This window comes from Terrapene carolina, unplaced genomic scaffold (assembly GCF_002925995.2).
Source record: "Terrapene carolina triunguis isolate 2854851 unplaced genomic scaffold, T_m_triunguis-2.0 Scaffold85, whole genome shotgun sequence".
Lineage (NCBI taxonomy): Eukaryota > Metazoa > Chordata > Testudines > Emydidae > Terrapene > Terrapene triunguis.
In genome coordinates, this window is record NW_020664436.1 from 43,821,456 (window position 1) to 43,837,628 (window position 16,173).

The 16,173-nt window shown below is 41.7% G+C and overlaps 1 protein-coding gene across 1 annotated transcript in view; it reads left to right on the forward strand.

Annotated features, from left to right (window-relative positions):
• Positions 1 to 16,173, forward strand: part of SHPRH (SNF2 histone linker PHD RING helicase) — a 131,841-nt gene that overhangs the window by 31,994 nt on the left and 83,674 nt on the right. Inside the window, exons 5-9 of the mRNA XM_024219896.2 lie at positions 4,909 to 4,987; positions 5,711 to 5,861; positions 13,457 to 13,562; positions 14,178 to 14,434; positions 14,940 to 15,626. Of these exons, the coding sequence (XP_024075664.1) occupies positions 4,909 to 4,987; positions 5,711 to 5,861; positions 13,457 to 13,562; positions 14,178 to 14,434; positions 14,940 to 15,626 (1,280 nt within the window). The remainder of the gene's footprint in view (positions 1 to 4,908; positions 4,988 to 5,710; positions 5,862 to 13,456; positions 13,563 to 14,177; positions 14,435 to 14,939; positions 15,627 to 16,173) is intronic.

The window sequence follows — 16,173 nt, forward strand, 5'->3', positions numbered from 1 at the left end:
ATAAATGAAGAGATTCCCTCCCTGAACCTGCCCAAGACAGGAGAGCCTCACACTTGGATACTGTGGTGCCAGGGCCACTAAAAACCCCCAGGCTGAAAGGTAGCACACACAAGAAAAAGGATCTGTTGGTTCCATCAGTGGCTCTGGCTCTGAAACACAAGGACCAACAACTGCCAGCTCCATCCAAAAGTGCTGGACCTGACTCTTCATCGGTACTTCAAAGGACTACCCAACTATAACTTCCAGGAACACGTCAAAACCATTGGTCCCGACCATTGAAACATCCCGAATCCTGGGTCATATGGACACCTACCTTACACTGGAGGATATATTCCTCCCATACCTTCATCCTCCTATCCTCTCCAGCCCTGTCCTCTTGAGGGACATTGCCATACTGGAGGATTAAACGGCTTTCATGACACAAGAACCATCCCATCTCCAGCCCTCAGGCAGGAGCATGCATCCTCTAGTATTGTTGGCCCCATGAATGGAGAGAGAACAGTTCTCAGATGCGGATGAATCAGATGCCCTGGATGGTTTCTTTTCTCCCCAGAGGGAGCTGAGCTTTGATAGGCAGTTGAGGAGTTCTGGATGCCATCCTCCCAGATATAACTTCCCTAAGCACTGCTAGTACCTGATGCAGTGGGGCCCCACGTCCGGTTGATCCCTCCTTTTGGCCTTATTGTGGCCTTTGGACCCCTAAGGAAAAGATCCATTCATGAATCGTACCATGGTTCTCCTACTTGGCATCCACCAGATCCATCAGAGTATGAGGAGAATGACATTGATCCAGATCTGCAGGTGCTGATGAGTCTCATCTTCATCCTCACTATCTCTGCCAAGTGACTATAGGCAGTACCAGGAGCTATTTCAGAGGATAGCCAATGACCTCCAAATACCAGTGGAGGAGGTCCAGGACCTCCAACACCGGCTATTCTGTAGCCTAAAGGTCCAAGCAAGATGGTGCTCCTGATTAATGAGGCCATCATGGAGCCAGCGAGAGTGGTCCAACGCACCCCAGTCTTTTCCCCCTCCCATCACCCAACTTCCTGGTGGTACAGGCAGCCATGGAGAGAGCCATTCCATATCAGTATCTACCAGGCTTTGTCAGCAAAATATAACTTCAAGGACAAGCTTCCCCCTGAGGACAGAGCCCAATTTCAGTCCTTCATGGAGGATGGCAAATGAGAGGCAAAGCCATCCATTCAAGCTGCAATGGACCACCCATCCAGGGCTTAGCCACTGGCATAGTTATAAGCCCCTCAGGGCTTCCAGGGAGGTCCAGAACACCATACAGGATTTGCCTTTCAACAAGTTGAATTGTTCAGTAAGAAAAAGGATTAGTCCCTTCACTCATTGAAAGACTATACACTTCCTGGGAATTGACATCCTGGGCCCAAGGAGACAACACCAGAGGCAGGTGTGTAGATCAAGGCCATCTCCTCCACAGACGTTCTGCTATCAGGAGGTGGACTCCCTCCTCCAGCAAGGGGCGATAGAACAAGTCTCACCACAGTATAGGGTTCTATTCCCCTTATTCCTCAGTCCTACTGCGCCCCCCCCCAAAAAAAGGAAGGTGGAGACCCATTCTGGACCTTTGATTTGGGCACTCTGTATCAGGCAGTTGAAGGAACTAGAGTAATATTAAATGATCTGACAGGATACCAACCATTGGACTCCTTGACTGGTGCTGCATGACTAGTGTTGATGGTCTGCAATTAAAGCCATCGAGAATATCAGCACAGAAAAAGCCAAAGAGAAGCATCAGTGAAGAAAGCAGGCTATGGCAAAAACATGTGGCCAGACATGTGCAGATGCATCTGCGCATCACTCGTCGGTTTACAGTTGCACAAGGTGCACTGAAACAAACTGACTTTCACGTGTTGCCTACGATGGGAGATTCCAGTACCACCCGCATCCAGCTGAGCCCCTTCATAAATGTCAGAGGATTTAGAGGCCTTGGTTTTCAGTCCCTTCTGCTACCACGACCTTTATCCATTCCCAGCCATCCACTAAAGACTACTTTTGATGCTTCAGCTGAGATTGACCCACCGCTATTGATGCCACCCACCTCTTACCTCCCCTTATCTTTTGGAGCCCTCTCTCACTTTTTGCTCACATTTGGGACTCCTATCATGACACACAGTTGGGGGTCTTAGAAATTATCCACCAAAGATAGTTCATAGAATTTCTCTTCCTCTCTCCCCACAAACTCCCTTCCCAGTCCCCTTCAAGGACCACTTTCATGAGGTTATTTTTCAACAAGAGGTGGACTCCCTCCTCCTCTGAGGGTCAATAGACCAAGTGCCACTTTGGTATCAAAAGAGAGAGAGTTCTATTCCCTTATTTTTTAGTCCTCAAAAGAAAGATGGAGGGGGAGACCCATTCTGGACCTTTGGTAACTGAACCCCTTCAAAAATTGAAATTTAGGATGGTTACACTAGCATCAATAATCTCCTCCCAGTACATGTGGTTCATGGCTCTCAACATGGACACTTATTTCTATGTAGATATTAATCTGTCCCACAAAAAGTTCCTTCAGTTTCTAGTGGGTCGGGAACATTTCCAGTTCAGAGCCCTTCCCATTGGACATTCTATAGCACCCAGAGTATTCACTAAGGTCTTCTCTGTGGTGGCAGCCCAAATGAGATGTCAGGGTTAGACAGTTTTCCCATATCTCAACGACTGACTCCTAATAGGTTGCTCCAGCCATGAGGTTAGATCGGCAGCTTTGAGCAGGAACAAAGAAAAGTCCGTTTTAATACACCCACACAGATGATAAACTTTATGTGAGTAAGAGCATTTCTCCCCATGGAAAGATTTCAGTTAATGAGCCATCTGATAGCACAGATTACTTGCAGACTGAAGACTCTGGTCAAAGTGTGCCTTTCTCTTCTAGGCCACATGACCTTGTGAACTTGTGATGCCATTCGCCAGGCTTCATCTACACTGTCTACAGGCCTGACTCCGGTAAATCTACTTACCAGGCATGGATCACTTCAATACCAAAGTGACTATTCCCACTATCGCTTCTTTTACCTGCTGGTTGAACCTGGATCGAGTAAGAATAGCTGTCCCCTTCATCACTCTTGCCCCCTGTGTCACCATCATAACAGATGGATCCCTTATGGGTTAGGGTGTTTACCTGAACAACCACGCCATAAAAGTATCTGGATCCACAGGAGGCCAGACTGCACATCAGTCTGCTGGAACTGAGGACAGTCTTCCTGGCATGTAGGGCTTTTCTTCCACTCCTTCATTCTTTTCATGCCCAAGTAATGTCAGACAATGTCACCACACAGCCTTTTACATAACAGGGCAGAGCAAGATATCTTTCCCTTGGGAACATTCTCTATGTCCCACCTGTCCATGAAGGTTGTATTTTTAGTTTCTATTACCTGAGCCAGAAGTGTGAGTAAGATGGGAGCCCTCATGGCAGACCCACCATGTACTGTTTTGCATAAGGGAAAGGTCTTCCTTTGCTTCCATCCTAAATTCCTCCCCGTAGTTATTTCTGAGTTCCATGACAACCAAACTATCTACTTACTTGTATTCTTCCTGGAAACCCCATGCCGCTGCTGAAGAGAGGAGACTTCATTCCCTCAATGTCAGATGTGTCTTGGTGCTCTGGCTGTAGAGGACCAAATCGATCAGAAAATCACAAAGGTTTATTTATTGCAATAGCAGAAAGGTTGCGAGAACAAGCTATATCCTCTCAGAGTATCTAAGTGGATTTCTGGGCGCTTCACTGCGAGCTATCAATTAGTACATATTTCTCCACCATGAGAGCACAAGGTGCCTCTACAGCACTGGTGCCCAAACCCTTCCTCTCCCCCCGCCCCCGTTACCAGTTATGGAATCTGTCCGCGCGCTCCCTCCATTACTGCACAGTTGGCTCAGTGGAGGAGCTTGGGCTGAAAGTGGAGATGGGGGCAGAACTGGGTATGGGGGAAGAGCTGGGCCTAGAGGCGGAGAGGGAATGTGGGCAGGGCTGGGGTTGGAGCAGGCGGCAGAGTGGATCTGTGGTTGGGGCCTGAGCTGAGCAGGGGCCAGAGTGGAGCTATGGCTAGGGACAGAGTGGAGCTGCGGCTGGAGCTGGTTGGGGGTGGAGCAGGGCTGGGTGGCACTCCCTCCACACCCCACATGGGGATTGGCCTGGGCCCCACTGTATCTCTTCCCCCTCCTCCTGCATGTTTCTCCGCACCCCAATAGGGAGGCATGCCCCACAGTTTGGGGCCACTGCTCTACAGCATCCCTGGATGAAGTACCATTACTGGGCATATGCAGAGTGGCTACCTAGAGTTCCATTCACATGTTCACAAAACATTACAAGCTAGTTTAGTCCTCTGCAGTGCTGTGGGAACTGTAGTACTTCAAGCATCTTTGCTTTTTTGTCTCCCTCACCACCTCCAGTCCAAATACAGGTTCTCAATTACTTGTATGGAATGCACATAGGGACAAGCACTGGAAAAAGAAATGGAGGTTACTTGTTTATAACTGGAAGTTCTTTGAGATATGTAGTCCCTGTCTGAATTCCATTACCCACTCTGTCCCCTCTCTTGTTTGGATCCTACTGGATTTGCAGTAAGAAGAGGAACTAGAGAGGCATTAGCCCGCGCTTCCTCTTACACCCTCAGTCTGGAGCATGAGAAGAACTACTGTGCATTTGCGGGGCAACGGATATTGATTGTTAGAATTTCTGGACATGGGCATATGGTGCATGCACACACTCACATGTGCAGTACAGATAGGGACCACACATGTCAAAGAACTTCCAGTTACAGGCGAGCTAATTCCAGTTTTTGGTTCCTGTTTGTCTTTAAATATCATAATAATGCTGAGCAGTTCTAAGTACTATATTACTGATAGAAAAATCTTGTAATATTCATGTGGTCTCCTTCTCTATAGAAAACACACTACACTTTCTATGGCGAGAGGTCATCACTCCAGATGGAGTAAAACTCTACTATAATCCATTTACTGGCTGGTGAGTTTTCATTTTGTTTTGTAGAGGGAAAACTGTTGTTCCTGGCGGCACCTAAACATGGCACTTTGTGAAAATTTTGTTAGAAACCTTCACATGAAGAGAATTGGATAAATAATAACTGTGCCTTTTCAGTTAGCAAATGCAGAATAAGAGCTGTAGGATATTTAATATGAAAGAAGAAAATGTGGGGGCATGGTGGGGAAAAGAAAATTGTAGGTTAAAGGCATCAGTATATTCGCTGTAGGAACTTTTTTCTTAATTCAAGTGTAACGGATTCATTATTTTTTTTAATTAATGACTTGGAGGCGACAACCCTTCAATTTTGTGTTCCAAGTTTGTAAAGGTTACAGCAAAGAGACGGTATAAACTTTCATTTTTCTATTGATCTTTGGACAAGAAAATGATCAGTACAGTAACTAGTATTGATTTAACAAATTATGAATTTTGTGAGAAGTAAATATGTTTGTGTACTGTAGTGTATAGTTGCTTTATGCAGATTTTGTTTATCTTAACCTTTTGAAAATTATGTAAGCTATTGTTTTGTAATCTTTTTAAACATAGTCACCAAAGCAATTTTTTTAAACACAGGTGCATATTTCTCTCTGTATGTGTAGCTTGCAGGAATTATTCATTATCTCTGCTACTTTGAACACAGACTACTCTTCTGGTCACACTAGTTTGTAACTTGTTAAGTTTTGTTTGGGTGTGTCTTTAATCTTTTAGCATTATCCGTGAACTCCCAGTTGCAGGGCCTCCATGGCCTGGAGGAATCCTGGCAGATGAGATGGGTCTTGGAAAGACAGTAGAGGTACTGGCTCTTATTCTGACACACACCCGACGAGATGTTAAACAAGATGTTCTGACACTACCTGAGGTGAGAGAACTATGGTAGATTTTGGGAACAAATAAGTTACTTCTAATATGTGAGGCATGTTCCTGGTGTTTAGCTGTCATTTTTTGTGTGGCAAAGACTATAATGAAAAGCTGTGCAAGTGAAAGAAATAGTTTTTGTCTGTTAGCACGTGGTCCTTTGTGATATGAATAGGAGAACAGCACAAAATACTATGAGGAGCAATTTGTATTGTTTGTCGTTGATGTGAATGAAGAACAAAGTCTCAGTTGTAGGCAAGTTACTTTATTAGCTTGCTTTTTAGAAAAAGGGATGGTAAAAGTGCAGAGATTCCAGGTAAAGTCTATTTTAACTGAGACTTATAGAAAACAAATCAAATTGTGGCCTTGTATGCATGCACGCACATTATGTAGTCTTCACTGGGATATCTTAATTCATCTGTGTACAGAATTTGGCGCATCGTGTGTGGGAATTTACTTCTCCACATTCCATTGTGTATTACATTCTAACTAGATCAGTGGTTGGCAACCTGCGGCCCATGGGCCGCAGGTGGCCCATCAGGGTAATCTGCTGGTGGGCCGCAAGACAGTTTGTTTACATTGACCGTCTGCATGCAAGGCTGCCTGCAGCTCTCAGTGGCCGTGGTTTGCCTTTCCCAGCCAATGGGAGCTGTGGGAAGCGGCAGCTAGCACGTCCCTGCCTGCCTTGCGGCCTGCCAGCAGATTACCTACCTGCTCCTGTAATAGACCCATAAACTCTGTCTGAGTTACTGAAGTCCTCAATTCACAATTTAAAGACTTCAAGTTACAGAGAATCCACCGTTTACTCTAATTTAAACCAGCAAGTGACCTGAGTCCCCCCCCCCCACACACACACACCAGGGTCTCTGTCAATATGGCCTGGGGTGGGGGGGAGAGTCCCTCCTGACCCCAAATATTGTGATCAGTTGGACCCTGAGCATGTGGGCAAGAACTACCAGTCAGACACCTGTGAAGGAATTCTCTGTAGTAACTCAAAGCCCTCTCCCTCTATTGGCCTACCTCAGGCCATTGGGGATATTTGCTACTGGCAGTCACAGATTGCCTACAGTGGCATGTGGCCCATCTCATCATACCATCCCCTCCATAAACTTATCAAGCTCAGTCTTAAAACAAGTTAGATTTTTTGCCCCCATTGCTTCCCTTGAAAAGCTGTTTCAGAACTTCAGTCCTCTGATTGTTAGAAATCTTCATCTGATTTCAAGCCTAAGCTCGTTGATGCCAGCATATATCCATTTGTTCTTGTGTCAACATTGGCACTTAACTTAAATAATTCCTCTCCCTCCCTGGTATTTTTTATCCTCCGATGTACTAATAGAGAACAGTCATATCTCCCCTCAACCTTCATTTGGTTAGGCTAAACAAGCCAAGTCTTCTTGAGTCTCCTCTCATAAGGTAGGTTTTCTACACCTCTGATCATCCTAGTAGCCCTTCCCTGCACCTGTTCCAGTTTGAATTAATCTTTCTTAAATTTCATCCCATTTCTATTACTCCAGTTTCCAAGTCCTCCATATATTCTTGTATGATATTCTAGTCCTCCTCCATATTGGCAATACCTCCCAATTATGTGTCATCCACTTTGTGCCAAGGTCTTGAATGAAAATGTTAAATAAGATTGGTCCCAAGACTGAACCCAGAGGAGCTCCACTAGTAACCTCTCTCCAGCCTGACCTTTTACGTTGCAGTATGACTCGTTGTAATCTCCAGTCTTAACCAGTTCCTTACCCACCTTTCACTTCTCATATTAATCCCCATCTTCTCCAGTTTACCTAATTATTTCCCATGTAGAACTGCATCAAATGCCTTACTGAAATTCAGGTAGATCCTTACTGCATTTCTTTTGTCTAAAAAATGAGTTATCTTCTCAAAGAAAGAGATCAGGTTGGTCTAGCACAATCCACCTTTCATAAAACCATGTTGTATTTTATCCCAATTACCATTTATCTCTGTCCTTAACTACTCTCTCTTTCAAAATTTGTGTAGAATTGAGGTCAAATTAATGGGCCTGTAGTTTCCTGGGTCACTTCCCCCCCCCCCTTAAAAATAGGTGCTATATTAGCAATTCTCTGGTCACAGGGTACAACCCCTTCATTAAAAATCTTTCCTGTTGGGCTTATTTAGTGTGCCAACTCCTTTAATATTCTTGCATGGAGATTATCTGGACCCTCCAATTTGATCTTATTAAGCTCTTTGACTGTGACTTCCACCTCAGACGTGGTAATTGCTACTTCCATATCCTCATTTCCATTAGCTACCCTGTCACTGATGAAAACTCCTCATTATCCTTATTAAAAACTGAGGCAAAGTATTTGTTTAGGTGTTGAGCCATGCCTAAATTATCTTTAATCTCCAGCCCATCCTCAATGCTTAGCGGTCTCACTTCTTTCCTTGTTTTCTTTTCATTTATATGGCTATAGAACCTTCTACTATTGGTTTTAATTTCCTTTGCAAGGTTCAGTTCTGCTCGGCTTTTGACAGTTCTCACTTTTCCCCTACACTTTCTGTCCTCCAAGAGGTAGCTTTCCTTGCTGATCCTTCTCATCTTCCATTTCTTGTAAGCTTTCTGCTTTCTCTTAATACTCTGTTTGAGATTCTTGCTCATCCAGTTTGGTCTGCCACCCTTTCCTATGAATTTTTTCCCCTTGCTTGGGATTCAGGCTTCAGATAGCTTCTGCAACTTTGACTTAATGTAATTCCAACCCTTCTCCACCTTCAGATCCTGGAATTCTTCAGTCTAGTCCCGTTCCCTGACTAATTCCCATGATTTTTTTCAAGTTTGCCCTTTTGAAGTCAGCGACCCTATTTGCAGACCTATTTTTGTTTATCCTTCCATTTAGTTTAAACTGAATTAGGTCATGGTCAATCAAACTAAGGCTGTCTTCGACAAGCAGCTCTTCTATGAGGTCCTTGCCACTTACCAATACTAAATCTAAAATGGCATCCCATCTAGTTGGTTTGGTGTCTACTTGGTGAAGAAATCTGTCAGCCATCACATCCAGGAATATCTGGGCCCTACTGTTATTAGTAGCACTTATCTTGCAATCTATATCTGGGAAATTAAAGTCTCTCATAATCATACAATTCCCAGTAGCATGTATTACATTAAAAATATTAGAGGTCTCTATCCATATATGTTTCTTCATAGAATCTTGCCATCTAAAAGACTTACTGTAACAACCTATTTTCTTTCAACTATTAAAATTTTGTGTATTGTACTTGACAATGTAGAACCCTACAACCTATCCTAAAATCAACGGGACCGACTGCAAGTGTCGGGTTGGGTCGTAAAAAAACCCAACCTACCAGGCTCAGGTTAGCTCTTCTCCTCCTGCTCATAGGGTTGGCTCTGTGCCTCGCTCTTGCTGGCTGCTGCCACCTAGTTGTGCTGTGTGCACTGTGTAGTGAGTGTGCTGAGGTGCACAGTGCTTAAAAATTAGGCAGAAGCAGACCTCTAATGTCTTGATTTTTATGAGCATGCCTTCAAAAGTTGGCAGGGTAGGATGCAAATTGCAACTGAACTAGAACAGGAGCAGGATAAAAACACAGATGTAAATTCTGTAAAATCAGTAAGATGTCAGATTATGGAGTTACATAGAAACAGACACCTACTCACGATTAAAAGCTATAAATGAAAGAAGTTTAAAAGCAAAAACAGGTTAACTAGAATGCCTTGCAATGGACCAAGACCTTGATATAACAGGCATTACAAAAATGTGGTGGAATGTCAAAAGCCAGTGGGTTACTGTAAGACCTGGTTACAAACCATACAGGAAAGATGGCCGTCACCAAAGAGGTAGGAGAGTAGTACTGTATCTAATGAATTCCATGGAATCTAATGAGAGAAAAATATTGAATGAAAAGCACCATGCAGTTGAATCTATTAGGGATAGAAATCCCAGTCTATGAAAGTGTAAATAGTAGGGCACACTGCTGCCCTCTGAATCCAGAAAAGGAAATTGAATACACAACGTTGAGAGAGATCAGAGGCAACAAAATCTAATAAAATGATGATAATGGAGGATTTCAATTACCCAGCTGGTCAAGTGGCACTAACAAGACAGTGTCTGGAGAAACAGCTTTTTGACGCTTAAGTGATTGCTTCTTGGGACAGCTAGTTCTGAAGCACACTAAAAGAGGCTAATCTTGACTTTGTCTTAAGTAACATGCAGGAGTTAATTCAGTGACAGTAACTGATCCACTAAGTAATAGTGACCACAATATATAATTAGGTTAAACATCTAAAGGGCAGGTGATGCTTCAAAAAGTGATGCGAAATTTTAGAAAGAATTTTCAACAAAATGAGCAGTTTAGTCAAAAGGTCCCTAAAATAAAAACTAAAGGAAGTAAAATCCATAGAGGTGGCTTGGATGCTACTTAAAAATTAGTCTCGCAAGATGTGTGTACTGCTGAGGAAAAAGGGAACCATGACGGTAAGGAGTAAGCCAAGATTGTAATCTCTTTGGAGCAAGGACTGTCCTTTGTTCTGTATTTGTATGGCACCTAGCACAATGTCTATGATTAGGGCTTCTAGACACTCGAGTAAAACAAGTAAATAATTTGAAGACTAAGTGGAAAGTTACAACAGGCTATTCAACCCTAACAGAAATCTTTCAAACTTTGGAAATCTGACCTTTGTGAAGTGAAGCCAATAAACTGGAGCATAAATTACAGCCAGAATAAGTTATTTGAGCTTTGAAATCCAAAGTTTATTTATATTTAAAAAAAAATACTAAGAGATTATTTAAGTATATATCAGAGGCAGGAAGCCTGCAAAACATCAATGGGTTCACTGGATCACCAGAATTCAAAGGAGCAATTAAGAAAGACAGGGACACTTGAAAAGCTAATTTTTTTTTTATTGATCTTCACTGCTCAGAATGTTGGGCGATTTTTGTTCTAGATCAGCTCTTTTCTGCTAATAAAGATGGTGTAAGACAGAAAATCAGATTGCCTCTATATATAAATCCATGGTATGCCCACATCTTGAATACTGCGTGCAAATGTGGTCGCCCCATCTCAAAAAAGATGTATTGGAATTGGAAAAAGTTCAGAAAAGGGTAACAAAAATGATTAGGGGTATGGAATGACTGCGGTATGAGAAGAGATTAATAAAACTGTGTTTTCAGTTTGGAAAAGAGATGACTAAAGGGGGATATGATAGAGGTCTATAAAATCATGACTGATGTGGAGAAAGTAAATAAGGAAGTGTTATTTATTCCTTCTCATAACACAAGAACTAGGGGCCACCAAATGAAATTAATAGGCAGCAGGTTTAAAACAAACAAAAGTAAGTATTTCTTCACACAGTAAATCTGTGGAACTTCTTGCCAGGGGATGTTGTGAAGGCCAAGACTATAACGTGGTTCAAAAAAGAACTAGATAAATTCATGGAGGATAGGTCCATCAATGGGTATTAGCCAGGATGGACAGGGATAGTGTTTCTAGTATCTGTTTGCCAGAAGCTGGGAATGGGCGACAGGGGATGGATCACTTGATGATTACCTGTTCTGTTCATTCCCTCTGGGGCACCTGGCATTGGCCACTGTCGGAAGACAGGATACTGGGCTAGATGGACCTTTTGGTCTGACCCAGTATGGCCGTTCTTATGTGTAGTCTTGGAGATTGTGATATCAGAAAAAGAGGTGCTGAAGCAAACTGATAAATTAAAAAGCAGTGTAGTTGTACCTGTGGTGGTCCCACAGGATATTAGCGAGACAAGGTGGGTGTGGTAATATTTTTTTATTGGACCAACTTCTGTTGGTGAGAGAGGCAAGCTTTCGAGCCACACACAGCTCTTTGTGGCTCAAAAGCTTACCTCTCTCACCAACAGAAGTTGGTCCAATAAAAAATATTACTTCACCCACCTTATCTTTCACATTAAAAAGCAGAAAGTCATGAGGCCCTGATGATACATCCAAGAGTTCGGAAGGAACTTAAGTATGAAGTGATGGAGATGGTAACAAATATGCAATTTCTAATTATAAACAGCCACTGTTCCTAAGAATTGGAGGGTAGAAAATGTATCTATATTTACAAAAGGCTCTAAGGATGATCTGGGGAATTATAGACCAGTAAACTTTAAATGTGTACCTAGACAACTGGATGAAATGATAAGATAAAATAATATAGAACTAGAAAGGTTATGATATGATACAGTCTAACTAATATGGTTTGTGCATAGGAAAACTGTCTCACTAATCTTAGAATTCTTTTAGCTGGTCAATATGGTGGTGGCTAAAGAAGAGCCAGTGGACATAATTTTAGACTTCCTAAAGGCTTTTGACAAAGTTCCACACAAGAGGCTACTAATTAGACTTAGGGTGAGAGGCAAGCTCCCTAGGAGACAAAGCAAAGAGTAGGATTAAATGATCTATTTTTGTCATGACAAAAGGTTAACAGCGGGGTGCCTCAAGGTTATGTACTAAGTCCTATGCAGTTTAATATATTTATTAATTATATGAAAAGGGGGGTGAGTGCAGATTACACACAATTGTTTAGGTTAGTTTGCACCAAAGAAGATTGTGAGGAACTTCAAAGGGAGCAAAACAAGATAGGTGATTGGGCATCATGATGGCAAATTAAATCCAGTGTCAATTAAAGTACTCATACACTTTCTCAGTTAACTGTAGCAACTCAAGAAAAGGGCTGAGCATCATTATAGATAGCTAAATGAAGACTTCAACTCAATGTACAGCAGCAGTTAGAAAAGCTAACAAGATATTAGGATGCATAAAGGATGGGATGATGAATAATTCAAAGAATATTATTATGTCTTTATGTAAATCAGTGGTGTGGCCTGGAATACTGCATGCAGTACTGAAATACCCATGTCTAAAAGAATATTACAGAACTAGTATGGTCAGGGACCTGGAAAAAATTATCATATAAAGAAAGATGAAAAAGATTGGGAGTGTTACCTAAGAAATGAGATGAATAAAAAGGGACATGATAAAAGTATATAAAATCATGAATGGTATACAGAAAGTAGATAAGAATTTTCTGTTGTCTCCTATCACAAGAATAAGGACACATTCAATGAAATTAAAAGGTTGGGAATTTCAAAGCTGATAAAAGAAAATATTTATACAATGTATAATTAAACCGTGGAACTCATTGCACAGAAAATTGTAGAGTTTAAGAACTTAACAAGAATTAAGAAAAGATTGGATATTTATATGGATATCAAGAATATCCAGAGTTATAATTAATAACAGCAGTTTCAGAAGAGCTCTTAAATTCATGCTTCAGAATTTGTCAGTTTCAACCTATTAAAGATCAGAGTGAAACTTAATGTGGAGGGCAGATTATTCCACATCTGCCTACCATGAAGTTCTTGTGCCTTTCTTTGAAGCATCTGGCACTGGTCACTGTCTGAGGGAGGAAAATGGTTTAGATGGACCTTGGGTCTGATCCAGCATGGCAATTCCTGTGGTCCTGTGAACGTATTTAATGAGGAACTGATGACTTTGAAGTAAAAATGCTTTTTGCTAGTCTATTTGAAAATATTAATTTCATAAAACAGTTCAAAATTATGTCACAGATATACGTCCTCCTACCGATATTGTGTTTTGTTTTTATTAGGGTAAATTGGTGAACTTCTTCGTTCCACCCCAGCCTACTGAAGGAAACAAAAAGAAAAAAACGAAGAAAGTGGAGCTTAAATCAAAGGAGAAAGTACAGTATCCCAGTAAGTATTCATGGAGAGACAAAATTTATGTAAAACAGTTTGCTTATTGAGGTTGTATTGGCAACTTACCAGGAGCGCAAGGGCTGCACCTGATTTGTATGAGGGGAGCAGTTTACTGATGGCCTTATCTCTGATGCAGAGGTATAGTTTTCCTCAAGAATATAGCACTGCACTCTGGGAATGTAATCGTCCTAACTAATAAACCATAATAAACCATCTTAAAGATAAAACCATTTTAAAGTAAAACCAGTTGTGAGCTGCATTGTAGAACTCCATGCAGCACAGCTGTACCTAGAGTACAACCATTCTGGCAAGATGGTTTATTGACCAGACCAAAATATTGTACTTGCATATCCCTGTTAATAAAAACAAGATTTCTTTGTTTCCACTCTTATATGTACTCTTAGACAGGATTGAATATCTTGACTGAAAAGTAATGGTCTGCAAGACTAGCTTGAGCAGGACTGCTTACTCTGTTGTCGATCTTAGGTGTGGTTTTTTTTTTTTTTTTTCCAGCTTTTAATTCACTTGCAGGCATTTACAGAGCTACATGAATACATTTTCTCCCATATAACTTTTCATTTTATCTGAACCGTAGTTTCATTCTGCATGTAGGCTTACGGGTGATGATCTTAGCAGCTGTCAAGGAAATGAATGTGAAGAAGGGAGCTTCCATCATTGCAATATTTAAGTATGTCAGTGCCGTATATAGATATGACATACAGAGAAACCGGCGTCTTCTCAAAAGAACTTTGGAAAAACTAATTGCAGAACAAGTAGTAGAGCAGGTTAAAGGTCATGGTCTGGCTGGATCTTTCAAGTTGGGGAAGAATTACAAAGAACAAAAGAGGCATGAGAGAACCAAAAAACAGGTAAAATGAGAGTTGAAAGTATCAATTAAGGCAAATGTTGCATGAAGCTGTTTTATTTTTGCCAATTACATGCTGCCAGAGTGATGCTATTTAAAGGGCTCCCCATTAATGCTTGCTTGATGGTATTGACTTTTATTTTAAACAAAAACCTCAAGCATTTGCTTTGAAAACAAAAATAAAGAATTACAATATGTAGACTGTACCAAAAAGAACAACAAAAATAAAACCCAAAGTAGGTCAAGTTTTGGGGTTAAAATCTTTCACTATGTCCTTCATAAATTTTTGAAGACATTGCTATAAGGGTTGGTAGATGTTACAGTTTTATGACCAAGAGGTTTGTGAAACACTTTGAAAAACCCTAAACAAATATTGAGTACTTGGTCCCCAAAACCCAGCCCAAACCAGAAGATATATGTAATGTTAACAGTTTACTCCCAAGGTGGGTATACTTTCCTCATCAAAGAACAAAAAAAAATTGTCAGTTAAAATTAACTTTATTTTTTAGACATCAAGGAATCCTGGAAGGATTCAGAAGACATCTTTGCCTAATGCTAAAACTGAAACCAAAGAATCAGCAAGTAAGGTCACATCTTCAGAAAAAGTCAAACCACCCCGGCAGGTGGACATTCCTGCAGAAGAGCATGACTACTGTACAACTAGCAAAAATAACAAAAAGTCTGAGACAGGCCAAAAGACTTGCATAAAAGAGGAAAATCTTTTTCTCAAGCCAAGAGTTATGGACTTGGAGTCTGCTGATTTGCAAGGCGACCTCATGTCTAGTGATTCCACCAGTCCTGTCCTCAGTGCATCTAAAAATACAGATGATGCAGAAGTCCTAAAGGACCAGTCTTCAGACTCCCAAGAACGTGCTGGCAGTGTCATACAGCATGCCAGTTCCATTTTTCCATTCAACACCTCTGACTATCGTTTTGAATGCATTTGTGGTGAGCTTGGCTTGGTTGACTGTAAGGCCCGTGTGCAGTGCCTGAAGTGCCACCTATGGCAGCATGCTGAATGTGTAAACTACAAAGAGGAAAACTTGAAGATTAAGCCCTTTTATTGTCCCCATTGCCTAGTAGCAATGAAACCAGTTTCTACAGGAGCCACTCTGATAATCTCTCCAAGTTCCATCTGCCATCAGTGGGTGGATGAGATCAACAGGCATGTGAGATCATCTTCCCTTCGAGTTCTGGTAAGATGATTTCATCTCATCCTCTCATACCTAGATTCATAGATTGGAAGAGGAAAACAAACTTTCCTGTTTCATCAGTTACCAGTGGGTTTATAGTCATAGAGTTTGTTCAGAAGGGACCACCAGATCATTTAGTCTGACCTCATGTACAGGCCACCACCCAGCACCTCTCCACTAAACTCAATAACTGAAATTAGACCATATTACACAGCCCACAGAAGACTGGAGCATTATGTATCACAGGGAGAGAATAGGAGTGACTGAGGTGCACCAATACCCAAAGCCCCTGCAGTGGCAGGAAAACAATTATGTGAGATACACCCAGATAAATCCTGGCAAGTGACCCACACACACACACTGCAGAGGAATGCAAAAAAAACCCCAATGTCACTGCCAATCTGACCTGTGGGGAAATTCCTTCCCAACACCACATATAGTGATCAGTTATATCTTGTGCATGTGAGGTAAGAACCAACCAGTTAAGCACCTGAAGCCACCTCTGAGCACTCTCTCATCCCATCCAGTGTCTGATGTCCAGGCATGACCA